This window comes from Sciurus vulgaris (genome assembly GCF_902686455.1).
Source record: "Sciurus vulgaris genome assembly, chromosome: 2".
In the NCBI taxonomy this organism is placed as follows: Eukaryota; Metazoa; Chordata; class Mammalia; order Rodentia; family Sciuridae; genus Sciurus; species Sciurus vulgaris.
In genome coordinates, this window is record NC_136462.1 from 82332496 (window position 1) to 82356484 (window position 23989).

Below are 23989 nucleotides of genomic sequence, written 5' to 3' on the forward strand. Positions count from 1 at the left end.
TGTGTATACCACATATATGACCCTTGACATTGGACTCTGAATTCCCAAAATAAAGTAACAGATTTAAAATTCAATATGTATATACTATTCAAAATCAGTAAAACCGATATTGAATAAAAAAATAGAAAAAGCCCATGAATCACCAAATAAATGAAGGATAAGCACAAGAGAAATGACCATATGAAGTATAGAACCATATGAAATTGACCAAATTATGTGCATGTACAAATGTGACACAATGAGACCCACTCTTTTGAATTATTACACATCCATAAAAAATTTTTAAAGAAATGTAGTAGCAAAACTGGGAAAGAGCTGTCATAGAGACACTTTGCATTCTGCTGCTATTAAAGAAAAAATGGTTAATAGTGAATGGAACAAACTGGAGTTTAACTTTTTCTCATTCCAAAAATTTTAAAGACAATAGATGTCTTTCGTTAGTTGAGCTTGCCCTTTAAGTCCTACTTTCTTTCAAAATTTTCAATGTGTCTTTTTAGTATATAAGATTCGGAACTTCATACTTGCTACACCTTCAGGAATAACAACAGCACTAATGAATGAAATGATGAACCATTAGGGTACCTTCGCCATATTAAACTTTGTTTCTGCATGAAATGCTCATTGTCCAATGAATCAGTAGCTTAAGCAATGGGGCCATAACATCAGGATTAGGAAAATCATATTTATGTTCCTAATCTGAGATAAAGAATTTCTTCAGAATGTGGGAGATTTCAGCCAAATGTGTGAACAAAGGGAATTTCATTGGCAAGAAGTAGGGAGGGGAAAAGTTTCACAAAGTCAGGAAGACAATCACTAAAGGAGTTGCAGAAACAAAGTCATCATAAACAGAATCCAATCCTATAGGGATAAAAAGGGGAATGATGACCCAAAATGGATAATTACATGAAATATTCATAATTCTGATTTCTTCACAAGAAATTGTTCATTTTTACAAACTGAATCATTTTTGACTTATGGGATAAATAAAAAGTAAGGATGGCCAATGAAGGGTTGGGTATAGAAAGGAGTAATTAGAAAGGGTCCAAAATACAGATATTTCATTTTTAAATAGAAATTTTGCTGCATTGATAGGAATCAACAGAAATTAAAGGAAGTACAATTGAATGTTATCTGGGCAGGTTCCAGAGTGCCCTTGAAGGGGCTATCCTTGTGCCATGTTGAAGAGCATGCATTATGGTATTCTACACCTCTGAATGCAATCCTGGCTTTAACAGCTTATCCATTTGAGACTCAGATTCTTCATTTGCATAATGGGTCTCATTTAACAATATCTACATATGAAATGTGTGATTTTAAAAATGATGAGGTGGTTAGACCTAAGCACTACATGGAGGATGCAAATAATAAGTATTAATATCATCATTATTTAAATAAAATTTTTGCTCACTACCGGGTGTTGCTTTTGACAGTCATAAGTTATCGAATGATGTCCATACATCATGTGAATAACAATCTTGATATGCAAATTTCTACTTCACTGGCGACATATACTTTAAGCAAAGAAAAATTTGTAGCTTATTTGCAGCAGAATAGTGTGTGCACACTTTGGGTAACCTGAGATCACTAGGCTAGGAAAATCCACAGAAGTTAGAAAACATTTCTATAAATCCTAGAGAGGCAAAGCAGGCAAAACAAAAATTTTCTGGTCACAGAGAAAAGGAAATAAATTATTTTATTCTCATGTACTACATAGAATCACAATAATTTACAGCCTCTCTTGCTTTACTAATTTACAGTTTTGTTAGTAAATTCAATGATTTTTAACTAAAGCTTTCTGACCCAGAGAATGAGCAATGCATGTTAGTGCCACAGATTCTGACTCTCCATCATGTTCTATCCACAGGTGGTTCAAAACCAGTTCTTATGACCACAGCAATGGATGGACTGAATGGCTCTGTGGTTTCTGAGTTTGTGCTGCTGGGACTCTCAGGTTCTTGGGAAACGAAAGTTTTCCTCACACTGACATTATCCTTGCTTTACTTAGGGATCATCCTGGGAAATCTCTTCATTGTCTTTTTGGTAATTGTTGATTCTCACTTGCATACTCCTATGTACTTCCTTCTGGCCAACCTGTCCTTCAATGATATTGGTGTCTCCTCCACTGCAGTTCCCAGGATGATCAGTGACCTGTTAAAGGAACACAGAGTAATTTCCTTCCAAAGCTGTATGATACAGACATGCTTCATCCACGCCTTGGGAGGAACAGAAATGGTGCTGCTCATAACCATGGCATTTGACAGGTATGCAGCCATCTGTAAGCCTCTCCACTACTTGACCATTATGAGCCCCAAAACATGTGTTCTGTTGATAGTCATGAGCTGGGTAATGGGAGTGATCCATGCTATGTCTCAGTTCACATTTGTTATAAACTTGCCTTTTTGTGGTCCTAATGAAATAGACAGCTTTTGTTGTGACTTTCCCAGGATCATACAGCTTGCCTGCTCAGATGCAGCCAAGTTTGAATTTGTTATTGCTGCCAACAGTGGCTTCATAACCATAGGCACCTTCTTCTTGCTTCTCCTTTCCTATGTCTTCATTCTGGTCACTGTCTGGAAACGTTCCTCTGGGGACTTATCCAAGGCTCTTGGCACACTCTCAGCTCACATCACTGTGGTGGTTCTATTTTATACTCCATGCATTTTTATCTACATGTGGCCTTTCCCCACATCATCAGTTGACAAATACATGTTTATTGTTGACTTTGCTATCACCCCTGCCTTGAATCCTGTCATCTACACATTGAGAAACAAAGATATAAAGTTAGCAATACAAAGACTGAGCAAACGGGGTCATCATGACAGATTTTGCTGACCTTGGACACTGAAACTGTACATCCACCTATAAGTTGGACATTGTCACTTAGATATCTGCCAGTTAACATGAAATCTTCCTCAATGACTGGTGCCTACCAATAGTAGAACTGTGTCTTCCCCTCCCTCAGAGTATTTCCTCATTTCTTTTTACTAACATCAAAAATGAGAATCCACTCTGATATCTTGGGGTGGGGAGGAGAAAGAATTTGAATAAATAAGGTTATATGAATTAACTTGTGATCATTTGGCTATAAATATAATTACATCCCTCTGTTTCCAATAGAGTGTTCAAGTAACCTCAAACTTGTTCTGTTGAATGTCAAGAATCATCTCAAAGAATGGTTATATAGGTAGAGCTAACTCTATTTAGTTGCTCAAATCTATTCCCTCCAGATAATATCTTAGACTAAATTTAACTATAGATAGTTTATTTGGAAGCTAATATTTTGAAAAATCAGTGAGGAGGTTATATCAAGAAAGAAGACATGCTTATGTCCATAAACATAATTGGGATACCATCTCCTGTGACACTCTAGGAGACTATATAGATTCTGTGATTTCGTATTATCTCAATTGAAAGACAAGATAACTGGAGTATTACTTCAAGTTTAAGAGGTGTTTTCATTTTGGGGAGAACATTCAGTCTTTCTCAAACAGAATGTTCTGTGTACATTTTAGGATTTCAGCACATGCTGGCAGGTGAACTTTGTGGTGCTTACAGTAAGAAGACATCACTAATGTAAAGAAACCAACACCCTCCAATATGGCTTTGTTCTAACAGAAGTGAAAATTGAACATTATTGCTTTTAATTTACATAATGCTAATTAATAAGTGAGCATATCCCCTGTCCTCTGAAAAATACTCTGATTCTCTGCTTTGCACAAGTCCCATAAAACCAGAAGTTCAAGTGTCCCTTTCAGCCATGAACATGATTCAGCAAGACAGTAGCCACCTATAGTTTCAGCTACTACAGATGTCACCATCTGACATCAAAAAAAGTCATTTGACATCTGATATGCCAATAATCAGCATCTTAGTTCTGTTCAAGAACTATAGACCAAAATAAAGAAATTGACCACTTCAAAAAAAAATCAAATGACCTCAAAGATATAAATTCTATGCACTTTCATGTATATAATCATTATAATTAAGTCACTTTGTTCTTCTTTTGAATTTGAGAAAAAGCACACTATCAAATGATGCTCCCAATTAAAGAAGTTCAGAAACCAAGAAGTATCAAGCTGTCCATATGCCTAGCTTATCTAAAACACAGAACTCTTAAATTTACCACCCCACATGATACTGTCTGTATTAAATATGTCCAACACTAATAATACTCTTCATTAACACCATTCAAACAAAACTGTGTTGTTTGTTTCTCTGGACTGAAAATATATTCAAAGCCCTAGTTATACTTAGAATCAGCATTATTCATAAAAAGATCTGATCACAAACAATGATGTTAAGGACCTATATCATAAACCTGAAAATATCATCTTAATATAATCTTTCACATTCTTCCTCATTTTTAAAGTAAATTTGAGACAATCTTTATATCAAATTTATTAATATACCCCATGAGGGATCCAGGAAATTTTTTGCAAATAATTCCTGGGTTTCAGGACTTCTACAGCAAAGAATCATATGGGGAAAAGTCTCTGAAATACGATGAAAATTAGTTATTTACCATGGAAAGGAGAAAAACCACTAGGACTACAGAGTCTGGGTGGCACCTTAGCACTTTGAGCCAGAGCTCCTTAGATGCGCACGCTAGTCACGCTGCCTTCCAGCTCTGTGACTCCAACAAGCCACACTCCCAGAGATACAACCTCTTCACAATGAGCTCCATTGTATGGGATTATTGTGAAAATTTGGTCAGATGATATGAGTGGAAGCTCCTGGCATGTTAGGTATATTCAGACTTTCTGTTTCTTTGTTGTAGAGTTCCACATATTTATAGTCCACCTTTAGGAAAAGTTTCACCTTGAAATATTTGATGACAAAAATTAACACTGGGAACATGAAAATATAATTTTTCTACATTTAGCATCTCTTCATAAAAAAGGAGTCACACAGAATTCTTTCCCTGGTCATTAATACAAATTAAATTTTATAGCATTGTTAATTCTCAGTCAGTCGTAAAGCAACACAAGATGTGAGTGACACCTCTCAAGGAGAGTTGGGAGGGTGAGAAAGAGGACCTGGGCTGTGGGGTCATCCACAGCGCTCAGGGCCCAGGTCATCCGGTGGCCAGTGGGGAGTAGGCTGTGCTCCACCAACATGTCCATTGAATTCCTTTGACTTCACAAGGGAAAACTGGGTGTTTTTACATTGAAATTATATGATTTCAGTCTCTGGTTGTCAACTTCGCCACATACCAATTCTATTAGTGATACAGATGTCACGTTTTCCACAGTCTTATGGAGAGCTCACATTACTTTAGAGAAAACTTCTGAATGAGTTGCACCAATATCTTTTTTTTAACTATTTATTTTTTACGGACTGTATTTTGGTTCATCGTACACAAATGGGATCCATCATTTCATTTCCATGGTTGTACACGATGTAGGTACATACCACCCGTGTAATCATACATGTACATAGGGTAATAATGTCTGTCTCATTCCACCATTTTTCATACCCCCTGTCCTCTCATTTCCTTCTTGACACATATGCTTATAGACATCATTTCATATGTATATTAGCTATGCATTTCATCTTTTTTAATGTAATTCTTAAAAGGACTTATATCATTAAATAAACCATTTGACTCAGCAAACCCACTTGGTCATTTATCTAAGGGAAGAAGAAAACCCATATGTATCACAAGTCCATGAATGTTCATACAATTTTATAATTAACCACTATATAGTAGACATAACCCTAATATCCTGAAGGGGAAAATGAATAAGCAAATATGCATGCAATGGAATGCGACTCAGCAATGAATAGTAATTACTAATACAAACACATAACTGAATCTCAGGTGAAGAAACCTAAACTCAGAAGGGTACACACTGGGTGGTTCTGGAAATGCAACTCAAAACCACAATGAGAAAAAAATACCTTAAACTTTTAGGATATATGCTATCAAAATTTTAAAAAAGAAGAGAAAGAAAGAAAAAGAGAAAGATCAAATGGGACAGGATGCTTATAATCCCCAGTACTTGGGAGGCTAATGAAGGAAGATCCCAAATTCCAAACCAGACTGGGAAAGTTAGAAAGACCCTCTCTCAAAATATAAAGTTCCGGTGATGTAGCTCAGTGGTACAGTACTTGCCTTAGCAAGTTTGGCACCCTGGGGTTCATCCTTAGTACCAAAAAAATTAAAAATTAAAGAGACAGATCAAGTTCTGTTGAGGAAGTGGAAAAGGGAACTCTTTTATATAGTAGGTAGGAATCCCAGGATGAAGGATGGTCAAAAATTAAAAATAAACCTAGTGTATGATATAGCAATCACAGTTTGATAAATATGCAAAGAAATGAAATAGGTGCCTCAAAGAGATATGTGTTTCACACATTCATTGCAGAATTATTGGCAAAAGCCATGATATTGTTGTCTTCGTGTCCATCAATGATCTAATGAACAAAGGAAATGTAGCACACCTAAATACAATGGAATACTATTTAGCACATATAAAGGATATTATGTCATTTGTGTTACCATGGTTGAAATTAGAGGTCATTAAGCTAAATGAAAAAAGTCACAGTCACAAATAAAAATAATGTATGACCTAATTTATATGCAGAAACTTTTTTACAAAACTCAATAAATAGGAACAGAAGGGAAAAGTATAAGGACAATTGGGAAGGAAATAGAAGTAAGTCAGATTTTAAAATGTATTTTTAGGATGAATAAATCTAGGGAAATATATTACATGAAAATTTCCATTTATAATTTGGTATTATATGCTGAAAATCTGTAGGTGCTCTTACCACATACATGCACAGTTTCTATGTAAAGTGGTAGGATAATGTTAATTTGAATATATAAAACACTTCACTATGTAGATAGATATCAAAATATGCAGTTCACCTTAAATACATAAAATAAAAGCACATTTAAAAACTAAAAAGAAAGCAAAATTGTAGGAACAAAGATCAGAGTCTAGGTGGTCTGATTTGGGGTGTGGGGCTTAGTTAACTATGAGGTACCACAGCATAGTCTGGGATTTAATGGGATTATTATAAATCTGGGGGTGGGGCAGTGATGGTTTTCCAGTTGTATATGTGTAACTGAAGAGCTGTAAACTTAAAACTTTTCATGTTATTACACATAAATTGTATCATAACTAAAATACAAATATTGCATCATCCATTACAAACATTTACACACTGCAAGGTATCACTTTATTGCATCACTCAGGTCTGACAACTTCTTCAAGGTTCACAGAAATCCTATACTCCCTCCAGTTCTTCTCTAAACCAACGTCCTTACCCAGACGCTGCCTCTCATAGCTCCTTCACTTCACAGCTGAGACATGCACAGTCAGGTAGCCTCATTTATGCATTTTCACATCTGTGAGAATCCAAGGGTTTCAGTGATTGAATGAAGCAGTACCAGGAAGGGTTTGCAGTCCCAGCCTGCAAGAAAGCCTGGAATCTTTAGGTTCTCTGACTGAAACCCTAGGCCTCAGGTTACAATAACAGATGGTAGAGCAAATAAGTTCACCTACATGTGTGAGAAGTCAAATGTAAATAGTAAGGAAACAATGATAGAGAATGAGGGAGAAATGATGGAGGAGGGCAGCTGGGAGAGATAAAAACATGCAAAAGGTAGGTGATAATCACACATTTCATATCAAATTAGTTGAAAATTAAAGTGCCAAACCAAGAAACACAAGGGAAAAAAAATCTCCTTTGATGGACGCATGTTCAGCAGTCCCCCTTTCCAGGAAGGATGCATTCCATGACCAACAGCAGGTGTCTGAAACCAACAAACCCTCACATGAATGCTTTCTCCTGTACATACTCACCTATCATAGAGTTTAATTTACTCTATGAGATTAGCAACAATAACTAACAGAACAATTGTGGCAGTGCACTGCAGTAGGTGAGCAGGCCTCTCTTCTCTCCCCTCAAAGTGTCCACTGTCTTGTACTCACTTTTCTTTTAGGCCACAGTTTGTAGTGGGTAACTAAGACTGTGAAAAGTGAAATTGTGGATAAGTGAGGACAACTGTATATACACTTCTCATTATTTATAGAAGTATTTAACAGATGGCTTTATTCCAAGCTGGGAAGTAACAACTGCATTTGGTTAAAACTGATGTACAATGACTGCATATAATTAATGTGCACAGTGTGATGAGTTTGACCTGTGCACACAACTGAGAGATGGTGACCACAACCAAGATAATACACATATCCAGCACTTCCCAGAGTTTCCTTGGGTCCTTTCAGTTTTATATGATTTTGTGTATGGTATTTTGGGTTGGGGGGGCACTAATTTTTGTTTTTACATTTTTTGGGGGGGTTCTCTTGTAGAAACTCAACATGAGATCTACTCTCTTAAAAAATATTTAACTGTACAATGCCATATTATTTAATCTAGACATAATGTTGTATGGTACATCTCCAGGACTCACCCATCTGGCATAATTAAATCTTTATACCATTGAATGCCTCCCTCCTTCCCTCCTCCCCAGGTCCTGGACACTACTATCCTGTGCTCCACTGCTATTAGTTTCACCATTTGGGATTCCACTATACATAAATGAAATCATGCAGCATTTAACCTTCTGTAACTGGTTTTATTTCACTTTAGTATAATGCCTTAACTTTCATCCATGTTTCCAGAAATGACAGCATTTCTTTCTTTTTAAAGAAATACCTCATTATATGTCTATTCCAATAAATTCTTCATTCATTCATCTGTCTATAAGTACTTATATAACTTCCATTTCTTGGCTACTGTGAGTAATATTTCAAGTAACATAAGAGATCAAATATCTCTTCAAATTCCTGATTCCATTTTCACTAAATATATGCCTAGTGGTGAGATTGTTAGGTCTTCAATTAATTCTATTTTTAATGTTTTGAGGAATTTCTGCACTGTTTTCCTAGCTGTTGTACCATTTCGCATGGCAACCAACAATGCATAATTTCTCCATATCCTGGAAATATATTTTACCTTTTATTTGAACTTTCTTTTCTTACATTGTAACTTGTATTTAACTGGTTTAACCTACACCCAGCATTGAAAAGGGTGCAATATCACATGATGTCTTCAAATCAAGGGAGGCTGGAAGCTATGGATCCCCAAGGAGCATGAGAGCAAAAGTCTCTCCACATACTCAGCCCAATTTAAAAGTCTCTAGCTGGAGTCTATTCTTCACAGTGTGTATACGCCATGCCGAGGTGCACACAGATCACTGCAGAAAGCAAACCAGACTTGGCTTGAGATGTAAGGTAGAATCTAGGACAAACCTTGTCATCCAGTGAGGGTCTGGTTTCAGAGATGACTCCTGTTGGGTAAGTAAATCACAAACTATTTGATTTTAAACTTCTTCTGCATCCCAATCACTAAGATACGAATAGTCTTTGGTTTTTGTTGAGCATTTTTCTACAGCTGAATCTTATTGAAGTGCTACCAATTGATCCCTGAGACTTCTGTACTCTTTACAGCAGTTTCACAAACTAAAAAAAGACAAAGTCTTTCTTTCTCCACTCTTAAAAATTCCCAGACTTCTGGGTTTGGGAAGTTGGGTTTTACAGGTGATTTAATTTTCCCTAATATTTTCTAATTCTTTTTGGATTGTGACTCTTCTATCTTTTTCTCAAAGTGCAAAAAGCTAAAGAAATACTCAGGCATTATAATTAATAGGACAAACTATAGTCAATCTGAAGACAAATGATGAAGTTGAAATTATTTTAATGTAAACGAGTTTCTCTACTTCTATTGGCAATTTATTTTAATTTTGATTATCTCTTCATAGAACAGAAAGAGCTATTTCACAAATATTAATTTTCTTAGTCTTCTCAAAATCAACAGCCATATATAGCATGGAGGTTATATTGGTGGCTTTGGTGTCAGACAGACCTCAGTTTCTATTCCAGCTTTTCCAGTCTCTAGCTTTATAATGAGAAAATCAAACTTTCACATCTGCAAAATGGCAATAAATATTGTTATTATTAAAATAGAATTCTTTCAAATGCCTCACACAGAGCTAGCATATGATGATTGCTAATTGTTGACTTTTGAATCTTCCAGTTTCTAGCCTAAAAATGGTAAGGGGGGAAAAAAAAAACATTGAAATTGAGAGATGAAATAAAAGGAAAGAATGAAGGAAGGAAAGAACAAAGGAACGAAGGAAGGAAGGAAGGATAAACAGGTGAGGGAGGAAAGGAGAGAAGGAAGGAAGGACAAGGGAGGAGACAGGCAGGGAGAGAAGAGGAAGGAATTAGAAAAATGTACTTAGGGCTTTACAGCTTACAAATTAAATATTTCAGTGAGGGAAACTGAAATAATACAGTCGAATCATTCAAAAACAAATGAGCTTAGAATTTTATTGTATCCCACAAAAGACTAGTTGTCACATAATTATCATTTAAACTAATCCCTGAGATAATATTTGTCTTACCAATAAGAGCCAGGAGCCAGTCACTGTATGACAACAGATGGCAATGCTCAGGTCAAGGAATACATATTTTTGAAGAAATACACTCTTATGGGGAAAAATCAAAGTGTGAGGAATACAGTATATAATGATCTAAATGTGTATCAGAGTCTAGGGGTCATTTTTGATACCTAAACATCCTATCTCAAGTGATTTGATGATCAGTTTTTCCCATAGTTTCCTATAGACTTTGTTTCAATTCATTATCCTTCTACATATTAATTTATTTATAGATTTATGTCCTGAAATTTATCTAGATTGCTGCCCTGGATTCACTTTGGTAAAATGAAGAGCCTTCAAATATATTTTACATCTGTGCACTGAAGGCAAGTCTTTTTGATTCTCTGCAGAAGAAGCAGATTTGAAACTTGGAAAAACTGTTTATGGGAAGTATCGACTATGGACACTTTAAATCAGAAAATTCATTTTTGACACCTGTATGTGTTTTTATTTAATGTATTGACTTGCACTTCTCCACAAAGGTAGCCTTCTGCTTAGTCACAAGTGTGTGCACACATCTAAATTCAAGAAATATTTATTCTAAACCTCAAGTTAATACAATGCTAAGATTCCCACTTTGTGCATGAGACGTAGTGATCTGATCACTGCAAACTAAACATTAAGTTCTTGTTTCTATTCTGGAAGTGCTTAGTGCATCTCTTTCTCTTTGGATCACATTAGAACAGAAAATGCTAAATGGAAGAAGCAAACCAGTCTGTGGTGCATGAGTTCATTTTTCAGGGACTTTGTAACTCAAAGGAGCTGCAGATCTTCCTCTTTCTGTCATTCTCCATACTCTACCTGATGACCGTGGTGGGCAACCTCTTTGTCGTGCTACTAATCATCACTGACCCCCATCTCCATTCCCCCATGTACTTCCTGTTGGCTAATCTCTCCTTTGTTGACTTCTGCCTTTCCTCAGTCACCACCCCTAAACTGACCACAGACCTCCTAAAGGACAAGAAGACCATTTCCTTTGGGGGTTGCATGAGCCAGATCCTCTGTGTGCATTTCTTTGGAGGCGGCGAGATGGTGCTTCTTGTGACAATGGCCTATGACCGTTATGTGGCCATCTGCAAACCACTCCATTACTCCAGCATCATGGACAGACAAAAGTGCATCTGGTTAGTTCTGATATCATGGATCATTGGCTTTGTGCATGCCATGAGTCAACTGTTTATGATTTTGGAGCTGCCCTTCTGTGGTCCCAGAGTAGTGGACAGCTTTTTCTGTGATATTCCTTTAGTGCTTAAATTAGCCTGCATGGACACTAATACTTTGGGAATGCTGATAAATGCAGACAGTGGTATTTTGGCAACAACTTGCTTCATTGTTTTGCTGATCTCCTATACTTATATCCTAGTAACTGTGCGCCTTCGCTCTGAAGGGGGTGCCTCAAAGGCGCTCTCTACCTGTACTTCCCACATCACAGTGGTGGTGTTGTTCTTTGGACCCTGCATCTTCATCTATCTGTGGCCAGTCAGCATCACGTGGGTGGACAAGTTTCTAGCTGTGTTTTACACAGTAATCACTCCTCTCCTGAATCCAGCCATTTACACACTGAGAAATAACCATATTAAGAAAGCTGTAAAGAAACTGGTGAATTAGCATGTGAAATCCATGGAATAATAGGTCTCATGTAATCAAAAAATCCGCTGTGTGCAGCCTGAGTTGTCTGCACTTTGGCCTGTAAATTAAATTGTACTGCATATATGACTCATTCTTATCTATGAGCTATGAGTGCTAACAGATGTATGTGTTTTTGCCATTTTTAAAAATTTGTTTCTGTATGCGATTTGCTAAAATTTTGTTGAGAATTTTTGCGTCGATGTTCATTAAGGATATTGGTCTGAAATTTTCTTTCCTTGATGAGTCTCTGTCTGGTTTAGGTATCAGTGTGATATTGGCTTCATAGAATGAGTTTGGGAGGGTTCCCTCCTCTTCTATTTTATGGAATACTTTGAGAAGTATTGGAATGAGCTCTTCCTTAAAGGTTTTGTAGAACTCGGCTGAGAACCCATCTGGTCCCGGACTTTTCTTTGTTGGTAGGCTTTTGATGACTTCTTCTATTTCAGTACTTGAAATTGGTCTATTTAAATTGTTTATGTCCTCCTCATTCAGTTTAGGCAATTCATATGTCTCTAGAAACCTGTTGATGTCTTCGAAATTTTCTATTTTGTTGGAGTATAGATTTTCAAAATAGCTTCTAATTATGTTTTGTATTTCAATCCTGTCTGTTGTGATATTTCCTTGTTCATTCCGAATTTTAGTGATTTGGGTTTTCTCTCGTCTTCTCTTTGTTAGTGTGGCTAAAGGTTTATCAATTTTGTTTATTTTTTCGAAGAACCAACTATTTATTTTGTCAATTTTTTGTATTGTTTCTTTTGTTTCAATTTCATTGATTTCAGCTCTGAGTTTAACTATTTCCTGTCTTCTACTACTTTTGGTGCTCACCATGATCAAGTGGGTTTCATCCCAGGGATGCAAGGTTGGTTCAACATCAGGAAATCAATCAACGTAATTCACCATATTAATAGACTTAAAGTCAAGAATCACATGATTATTTCAATAGATGCAGAAAAAGCATTTGATAAAATACAGCACCCCTTCATGCTCAAAACACTAGAAAAAATAGGGATAGTGGGAACATTCCTTAACATTGTAAAGGCCATTTATGCTAAGCCCATGGCTAATATCATTCTAAATGGTGAAAAACTGAAAGCATTCCCCCTAAAAACTGGAACAAGGCAGGGATGCCCTCTTTCACCACTTCTATTCAACATCGTATTTGAGACTCTGGCCAGAGCAATTAGACAAACCAAAGAAATTAAAGGGATACAAATTGGAAAAGAAGAACTCAAACTATCCCTGTTCGCTGATGACATGATTATATATTTAGAGGAACCTGGAAATTCCACCAGAAAACTCTTAGAACTCATAAGTGATTTCAGTAAAGTAGCAGGTTACAAGATCAATGCCCATAAATCCAACGCATTTTTATACATAAGTGATGAATCTTCAGAAAGAGAAATTAGGAAAACTACCCCATTCACAATAGCCTCGAAAAAAATAAAATACTTGGGAATCAATCTCACAAAAGAGGTGAAAGACCTCTACAATGAGAACTATACAACACTAAAGAAAGAAATTAAAGAACACCTTAGAAGATGGAAAGATCTTCCATGTTCTTGGATAGGAAGAATTAATATTGTCAAAATGGCCATACTACCTAAAGTGCTATACAAATTCAATGCAATTCCAATTAAAATCCCAATTGTGTACCTTACAGAAATAGAGCAAGCAATTATGAAATTCATCTGGAAGAATAAGAAACCCAGAATAGCTAAAGCAATCCTTAGCAGGAAGAGTGAAACAGGGGGTATTGCAATACCAGATCTTCAACTCTACTACAAAGCAATAGTAACAAAAACGGCATGGTATTGGTACCAAAATAGAAAGGTAGATCAATGGTACAGAATAGAGGACACGGACACAAACCCAAATAAATACAATTTTCTCATACTAGACAAAGGGGCCAAAAATATGCAATGGAGAAAAGATAGCCTCTTCAACAAATGGTGCTGGGAGAATTGGAAATCCATATGCAACAGAATGAAACTAAACCCATATCTCTCACCATGCACGAAACTAAACTCAAAATGGATTAAGGACCTCGGAATCAGACCAGAGACCCTGCAGATTATAGAAGAAAAAGTAGGTCCAAATCTTCACCTTGTTGGTCTAGGACCAGACTTCCTTAACAGGACTCCCATAGCACAAGAAATAAAAGCTAGAATCAACCACTGGGATAGATTCAAACTAAAAAGCTTTCTCTCAGCAAAGGAAACTATCAGCAATGCGAAGAAAGAGCCTACAGAGTGGGAGAATATCTTTGCCACTCATACTTCAGATAGAGTGCTAATCTCCAGAATCTATAAAGAACTCAAAAAACTCTACTCCAAGAATTCAAATAGTCCAGTCAACAAATGGGCTAAGGAAATGAATAGACACTTCACAGAAGAAGATCTACAAGCAATCAACAAACATATGGAAAAATGTTCAACATCTCTAGTAATAAGAGAAATGCAAATCAAAACCACCCTAAGATTCCATCTCACCCTAATTAGAATGGCGATTATCAAGAATACGAGCAACAACAGGTGTTGGCGAGGATGTGGGGAGAAAGGTACACTCATACACTGCTGGTGGGGCTGCAAATTAGTGCAGCCACTCTGGAAAGCAGTATGGAGATTCCTTAGAAAACTTGGAATGGAACCACCATTTGACCCAGCTATCCCACTCCTTGGCCTATACCCAAAGGACTTAAAATCTGCATACTACAGAGATACAGCCACATCAATGTTCATAGCTGCTCAATTCACAATAGCCAGACTGTGGAACCAACCTAGATGCCCTTCAATTGATGAGTGGATAAAGAAACTGTGGTATATATATACAATGGAATATTACTCAGCCATAAAGAATGATAAAATTATGACATTTGCAGGCAAATGGATGAAATTGGAGAATATCATGCTAAGTGAGATAGGCCGATCTCAAAAAGCCAAAGGACGAATGATATCGCTGATATGTGGAGGATGACACATAATGGGGGGGAGGGAAGGGTTAGAGTTAGGGTTAGGGAGGGGGGCAAGTATGGAGGAAGGAAGTACTGTATAGAGGGTAAAGAGGGGTGGGAGGGGTGGGGGGAAGGGAAAAAATAACAGAATGAATCAAACAACATTGCTCTATGTAAATTTATGATTACACAAATGGTATGCCTTTATGCCATGTACAGAGAAACAACATGTATCCCATTTGTTTACAATAAAAAAAAAAATTAAAAAAAAGAAAAAAAAAAAGAAAAAAAAAATTTTGTTTCAAATACAATACTTAAAATCTTACCACTGGGAGGGAATAATAAGTCTACATTAATACCCCTTGTATAAGTTCAAAGATTAGTAAATGATTGCTATAAAAATAACAATCACCACAATTTATGAAATACTACCTATGTTCTCAACATTGTGTACACATTTCACCAAGATTATATAGTACTTACCTAATTGCTTTGAAGTTGTTATCATTATTCCTCTTTTAAAAATATAATATGAGGCAGCAGGTAATATGTCAATATAAAATGCATTATTTTCCTCTAATATATTTAAAATTTTAGATCTCTATAGGAGCATCCCATTACAATTTTATGTATGCTTTTTAAAGCTATTTTGCATTCCATATGTTTCAAAGAAACTGAAATTTTCTGGTCAAGCACAAAGAAGGTGGTAACTTACTAGAACTCTCCCAATATGGTTATGGAATATCACCCACTATAAGTGTCTTTCTAAGAATATTGTCAGGCTTCTTTTAAACATTCTTTCCCTGCAATAATTTGAATAATTTGTTATTCAAAGTCTTATATGATATCTTTGTTGTAAATGGAAAAAGATATAATTTATCTGTCCTAATTCTAACTTAGCTAGGGATAATACTAAAGATAACTTGAATGATCTTCTTCCACTTAGAGAACAAAATGACAAATGAATGAAACCACAATACCATCTCCCTGACCCTAATCCCTTTTAGTTTTCAGGTATTATTTGTTTATATAATTGCAGAATTTCCCTCAATTTTTTTATCCTTAAATACAGAGGGAGAGGTGTTTAAAATCCTTAGAAACATCATTTCTTTTCTTGATTAATAAATAATTTTGTACTTATAGTTTTACCTTACATGAAAAATAAGGCAGCCATGAGAATGGGGAAGAAGGATGTATTGTTTTAAGGCAAAAAAACATTTAAACTGATAAAAACAAAGGCAAGGCAAGCAGAGATGTCAGTAACAACACAGTGCAAGCACACACTCATCCCCTGTAAAATTCAGATATCCATGGGGTCACAGGCTATCTATCTGACAAGTTTTCTGCTGTTAGGGAAAACCTCACCTGACAACAACTTCGCACACACAAACAAAAAGCATAAACCACATTCTATTGAGTGTGTGTCTATTAAAATACATAGAGAAGGAAAACTCATAGTTTCTTTCATTGTCAGTAGGATTAGAATGAAAAAGACCAGTTATGTCAGCTTTATATGGTCTTTTGGGTACAATAGTTTGTGTAATAACTCATAGTCTATACACCCTTTGATAATGATGTGTCTTTACAATATTTTAATTTCTGATTTATTCCCATGCACAGAAGAAAGTCAGTTTCTTGGATCTCACATCTACATTGATATCTTCTGAGCTAAAAGTGACAGTCAATCTCTATATTAAGAAATTAAAGGGTTCATGATAACATGACTGATTTAACAGATCTATATTAAATAGTTGTACTCATGTCTTTGCCAAACCAGATGATTATAGAATCATCACTCATATATGCCAACAGATCTATATGTGAATATATGATGACTTCTTGAAATGTATTTTAGATGAAATTTCTCAAATTAGCTCTTTGATGTGACTCTTTGTTATTAGGAGTCACAATTGCTTCATAAGTGATCTGAAGCCTGCATGTAACTTCCCCTTCCACCTTCCTGTGTACAGAACATAACAGTAGGGAATCCTGACTGTGATCTTGCTAGACTGTATTAGTAGTTCTTGAAAACTGAAAACCAAGGTCTTACTGTCAAGATCTGGATCTGTATAGTGAGCTGACTGAAGTTTTCTGTGCTGCCCCTCATGTTCTCAGGATATTGTAACCAGGAGCCATCTCAAGAAAGGTAAATTTTCCACACTTACTGCTCTCAGAGTACAAACCCTGTGCATTTTCCTATTTCCAGGACCTTGAGGTGACATCACTGCACTTGCTCAGCAGGCTCTCATGTGTCAGATTGGCCCTGGGGAGAGACTCTGATACAAACCTGCTTAGACTAAAGCTATTTATGCTAAACTCAAGGCCAATATCATCCTAAATGGAGAAAAACTGAAAGCATTCCTTCTAAAAACTGGAATAAGAAAAGGATGCCCTCTATCATCCCTTCTATTCAACATAATCCTGGAAAATCTAGACAGAGCAATCAGACAGAAGAAAAATATTAAAGGGATACAAATAGGAAAAGAAGAGCTCAAACTATCACTATTTGCTGATGACGTGATTCTATATTTAGAAGATCCAAAAAATTTCACCAGAAAACCTCTAGAATTAATATATGAATTCGACAAAGTAGCAGGATATAAAATCAACACCCATAAATCAAATGTGTTCCTGTATATCAGTGATGAATTCACTGAAAGAGAAATTAGGAAAACTGCCTCACTCACAATAGCCTCAAAAAAATAAAATAAAATGCTTGGGAATCAATAAAACAAAAGAGTCAAAAGGCCTCTACAATGAAAACTATAGAACACTAAAGAAATAAATTAAGAAGACCTTAGAAGATGGAAAGATCTTCCATGCTTTTGAATAGGCAGAATTAACATTGTCAAAATGGCCATACTACCACAAGCGTTACACAGATTTAATGCAATTCCTATTAAAATTCCAATGACATTCTTCGTTGAAATAGAAAAGGCAATCATAAAATTAAATTTCTTTGCAAGAAAAGTGAAGCAGAAGGTATCACAATATCAAACCTTAAACTATACTACAGAGCCATAGTAACAAAAATGGCATGGTGTTAGTACCAAAATAGACATGGAGACCAATGGCATAGAATAGAAGACACAGAGACAAACCCACATAAATACAGTAACCTCATACTAGACAAAGGTGCCAAAAACATACATGAAGAAAAGATAGGCTCTTTAACAAATGGTGCTGGGAAAACTAGAAATCCATATGCAGTAAAATGAAATTAAACCCCTATCTCTCACCCTGCATAAAACTCAACTAAAAGTGGATCAAAGACTTAGGCACTAGAACATTGACCCTGCACCTAATAGAAGAAAAAGTAGGTCCAAATCTTCATCATGTCAGCTTAGGACCTGACTTCCTTAACAAGACTCCTAAAGGACAAGTAGTAAAATCAAGAATCAATAAATGGGATTGGTTCAAACTAAAAGCTTCTTCTCAGCAAAGGAAACAATAATACAAGTAAAGAGCACACAGAATGAGAGGGTATTTTTACCACATGCACCTCAGATAGAGCATTAATCCCCAGGATATATAAAGAACTCAAAAATTTAACACCAACAAAACAAATAACCCAATCTATAAATGGACTAAGGATCTGAACAGACACTTCTCAGAAGGAGAAATACAATTGATCAACAAATATATGAAAAAATGTTCAACATCTCTAGCAATTAGGGAAACACAAATCAAAACTACTCTAAGATTTCACCTCACTCCAATTAGAATGGCAATTTTCAAGAGTACAAACAACAATAAATATTGGCGGGGACGCAGGGAAAAAGGTACACTCATACAGTGCTAGTGGGACTACAAATTGGTGCAGCTGTTATGGAAAGCAGTATGAAGATTCCTCAAAAAACTTGGAATGGAACCACCATTTGACTTAACTATCCTACTAATCACTTTATACCCAAATGACTTAAAATCAGCATACTACAGTGATGCAGCCACATCAATGTTTATAGCAGCTCAATTCACAATAGCAAAACTATGGAACCAACTTGGTGCCCTTCAGCAATTGAATGGCAAAGAAAATGTGGTATATATACACAATAGAATATTACTTCACCTTAAAGAAGAATGAAATTATGGCATTTTCAGGTAAATTGATGGAGCTAGAGAATATGCTGAGCAAAATAAGCCAATCCCAAAAAATCAAAGGCTGAATGTTTTCTCAAATATTCACAACAGGGAGGAGGGGGGTTAGGGAAGAAAAGAGGCACTTTGGATTAGACAGAGGGGAGTGAAGGGAGGGGAGAAGGTATGGGGGTAGGAAGGATAGTAGAATGAATCAGACATTATTACCCTACGTGCAAATATGATTATACAACTGTGTAATTACACATCATGTACAACCAGAAGAATGAGGTTATACTCCATTTATGTATGATGTGTCAAAATTCATTCTACTGTCATGTATAACTTAATTAGAACAAATGAAAAAAGAAAAAAAACAAAAATAAGCTAAATTAGTACAAATTTTCTGGATGGCAATATGGCTATACAAATTAAAAAATTTAAAATTGAAAAAAAAAAAGGAAAAGAAAAAGTAGTTGACATTGACTCTTCTTTGACTGGTCCAAGACTTGTGCACCACAATAGGATCTGTGTTATTTTCATCAGGAGTATTCCTCTGCAATTTCCTTAATGAGGAGATCTTGAATATGCAATTTCAGGGAACTTACAAAATAATGGTCTTTGAGCCAAATCCAGCCTCAAACATGTTTTATTTGACTTTCATAGTCTTTTAAAGTGTTAAGTCAAATATGCAAAAAACAGGAGATTTCACCTAAAACTGCAGGTGCTATCTCTTTCCTGTACTATATCTACATTTCTCCATAGTTATCCATCACACAAATGCAGCAGAATAGCATCTACCTGCTCTAGATAAGCACAAACTCTATACCTTACTATAGTCCCTGCAGCCCTACAAGGAAATACCATGAATAATTTTTTTATACTCTTAATGTCCATATATATAGGAAATACTATTTTTCTGTTTCACATATTTAGGTTGAAAACTATATAATTTGAGAAAAATAGAAAAAAATCATATGTATTTGTTTAAATAGTAAAATTAATTTTATATAAGAATTTAATCTTTTTTAATCTGCCTGGCCTTTGGGGCATTTGAATTTATTCCTTTTGCATTACTGTCTTTTGTTTTCTGTGATGGATATAAAATCAAGAATGGGTGGGACAAATGCTGAGGAGCTGAAGTCATGGGTCACTTCAGACGGAAGGTCAGCACAGGGGGCGTGGCAGGAACTGGACTCCCACGCTGGGGCTGAACCAAGCTGGAGTCATGCCAGAAGCTGAGGATGAGAGCACCAAGATCTGACAGCCTCCAAGAGGGGTCTAGGGAAAGTTTCACTGGAAGGGCTGAGTCAGAGATCAGGAAATTCAAAGACTGAAACATGTTTGGAACCTGTGTCCTGCCTATGTCTCAAGATTTCAAGACAAAAGAAGCTCAAGGCAAGTCCAGTTCCTTAGCAACCATATTTACCTTATACTATAAAAAAACAAAATGTCACATTTTAATTCACTCTTCTACCAGGTAACTTGATAGAAGCATACAAATAGTTTTGTTAGCAATTTTCCTTCAAATATAAACTTTTTAGAAGTGTAACACACATCCAAGTGCTCAGCTTGATGAGGTTGTACAGGAGCATGCCATGTAGCCAATCCCCAAATCAAGAAATACATCATTTTTATTTTATGCACCTTTCAAGGACAGTCACTATGCTGATATTGAACACATAGTTTACTTTTCTTGATTTTTAGCGTTATACTTATTGATTAACCCAGCATGTGCTGACTCCTTATTTTTGAAAATCCTTCATGTCGTGTAGTATTGCTTACTGCCATTGTGTGAAACTGTTATAATTTATGTATTCATTCTACTCTTGATGGATGTTTGCATTAGTTTTAGTTTGGGTCTATTACAAATAATAACTTCCAGGCACATTTTTGCACATTTTGCGGTGCCTATATGTAAACATTTCTCTTGGCATATGAGTCTCAGAGCATGCACATATTCGACTTTTCTAGATGCAGCCAAGTGGTGTTTCAAAATAATACTTACACCAATACATACTTCCACCAAGAGTCTAGGAGAGTTGTGGTTGGTCCACATTAACACCAACACCTGGAGTTGATTTTTTATTTTACCATTAATGTGATTGTGAAATGTTACTTAAATTGCTTTCAATTGTCAACTGAACCTATAAAGTTGAAGAGTTTTTCTATGTCAATTGACTATTTGAGCATTTTCTTTCAGAAAGCATAATTTTCTGCCTTTTGCCCACATTTTGTTCTGCTCTCTGATTTTTTTCCTATTTACTTCACATATATATATATGAAAGTGAAACTTTGGGGGAAATCTGTATTGCAAATATTTCCTTACATTCTTGTTGTATCTCTGCCTTAATATGATCATTTTATGAATTGACATAGTTATAGTGTGATCCAATACATCTTTTTCTTTATGCTTACTGTTTCTTAGAGTATTTCTTTTAAGAAATCTTTACTGTCTCAAGGACATGAGGACGTTGTCTAAGTCTCAACGTAGAAATTACATTATTTCACTTGTCATATTTCAATATAGCATCTGGAGTCAACTTTTGCCTGGAGTGGAGAAGTCAGGGAGGAAGTTCATTTTTCCCATGTGGACATCCAGTTGATCTGCTCTTTATCAAGAAGACTGTCCATTTCCTTTTTCCACTTGGCACTGTAGTAACCAACTGACCACATGTGTAGGTCTCTCCCTGGATTCTTCAGGGTGTACCATTGGTCTTATTTGTCTTTTCTTGAATCTTTTCCCCAGTTTAAAACTGTTTCAGTGTTCAGAGTGAAAACATTTAATTGCTTTATAACAATTATTTTTTTTAAATTATTTATTTTGATTCATTGTAAACAAATGGGGTACAACTTGTTTCTCTGGTTGTACATGAAGTAGAGTCATACTATTTGTGTAAACATACATTTAATAGGGTAATGATGTTTGTCTCATTCCATTATTTTTCCTTCCCCCCACCCCTCCCACCCCTCTTTTTCCTCTGTATAATCCATCCTTCCTCCATTCTTGCCTCCCTCCCACCCCCATTATGTATCATCATCTGCTTATCAGCAGGTTCATTCATCTTTTCGTTTTTTGGGAATGACTTACCTCACTTAGCATGATATTCTACAACTTCATCCACTTGCCTGCAAATGTCATAATTTTATTCTTCTATATGACTGATTAATATTCCATTGTGTATATATACCACATTTTCTTTATGTATTCATCTATTGAGGGGTATCTAGGTTGGTTCCACAATCTGGCTATTGTGAATTGAGCAGCTATGTACGTTGATGTGGCTACATCAGTGTAGTATGCTGATTTTTTTTTAAATTGTAAACAAATGGGATACATGTTGTTTCTCTGTTTGTACATGGAGTAAAGGCATACCATTTGTGTAATCATCAATTTACATATGGTAATGTTGTTTGATTCATTCTGTTATTTCTTCCCTTCCCCCCACCCTTCCCACCCCTCTTTTCCCTCTATAAAGTCCTTCCTCCATTCTTGCCCCCCTCCCTAACCCTAACTCTAACCCTAACACTAACCTCTCCCACCCCCCATTATGTGTCATCATCCACTTATCAGCGAGATCATTCGTCCTTTGGTTTTTTTAAGATTGACTTATCTCACTTAGCATGATATTCTCCAATTTCATCCATTTGCCTGTAAATGCCATAATTTTATCATTCTTTATGGCTGAGTAATACTCCATTGTATATATATATATATATACCACAGTTTCTCTATCCATTCATCAACTGAAGGGCATCTAGGTTGGTTCCACAGCCTGACTATTGTGAATTTAGCAGCTATGAACATTGAATTGATGTGGCTGTATCTCTGTAGTATGCTGATTTTAAGTCCTTTGGGTATAGGCCAAGGAATGGGGTAGCTGGGTCAATTGGTGGTTCCACTTCAAGTTTTCTAAGGAACCTCCACACTGCTTTCCAGAGTGGCTGCACTAATTTGCATCCCCACCAGCAATGTATGAGTGTACCTTTTTCCCCACATCCTCGGCAACACTTACTATTGCCTGTATTCTTGATAATCGCCATTCTAATTGGGGTGAGATGGAAGCTTAGGGTAGTTCTGATTAGCATTTCTCTTATTATAGAGATGTTGAACATTTTTTCATGTATCTGTTCATTGCTTGTAGATATTCTGTTATGTATCTGCTCATTTCCTTAGCACATTTGTTGATTGGATTATTTGCATTCTTGGCGTAGAGTTTCTTGAGTTCTTTATAGATTCTGGAGATTAGTGCTCTATCTGAAGTATGTGTGGCAGAGATTTTCTCCCACTCTTTAGGCTCTTTCTTCACATTGTCGTTAGTTTCCTTTGCTGACAAAAAGCTTTTTAGTTTGAATCTATACCAATTATTGATTCCTGCTTTTATTTCTTGTGCTTTGGGAGTCATATTAAGGAAGTCTGATCCTAAGCTGACATGATGAAGATTTGGACCAACTCTTTCTTCTATAAGGTGCAGTGTCTCTGGTATGATTCTGAGGTCCTTGATCGATTGTGAGTTGAATTTGTGCAGGGTGAGAGATAGGGGTTTAGTTTCATTCTGTTGCATATGGATTTCCAGTTTTCCCAGCACCATTTGTTGAAGAGGCTATCTTTTCTCCATTGTATGTTTGTGGCACCTTTGTCTAGTAAGAGAAAACTGTATTTATTTGGGTTTGTCTCTGTGTCCTCTATTCTGTACCATTGATCTAACTGTGTATTTTGGGGCCAATACCATGCCGTTTTGTCACTACTGCACTATAGTATAGTTGAAGTTCTGATATTGGGATACTCCCTGCTTCATTCTTCCTGATAAGGATTGCTTTAGCTATTCTGGGTCTCTTATTTTTTCCAAATGGATTTCATGATTGCTTGCTCTATTTCT

The 23989-nt window shown here is 36.1% G+C and overlaps 2 protein-coding genes across 2 annotated transcripts; both read left to right on the top strand.

Moving 5' to 3' along the window:
* Nucleotides 1-1884: 1884 nt before the first annotated feature.
* On the top strand, nucleotides 1885-2832 carry LOC306653377 (olfactory receptor 4F15-like; the record flags this gene model as incomplete). Its single annotated transcript, XM_079126379.1, has 1 exon — nucleotides 1885-2832. The coding sequence occupies one exon, from the start codon at nucleotides 1885-1887 to the stop codon at nucleotides 2830-2832; it is 948 nt and encodes a 315-aa protein (XP_078982505.1).
* Nucleotides 2833-11149: 8317 nt separating this feature from the next.
* LOC306653413 (olfactory receptor 4K3-like) lies at nucleotides 11150-12061 on the top strand (the record flags this gene model as incomplete). Its single annotated transcript, XM_079126417.1, has 1 exon — nucleotides 11150-12061. One exon carries the CDS (start codon nucleotides 11150-11152, stop codon nucleotides 12059-12061), a length of 912 nt encoding a protein of 303 aa, XP_078982543.1.
* Between the last annotated feature and the right edge of the window lie 11928 nt (nucleotides 12062-23989).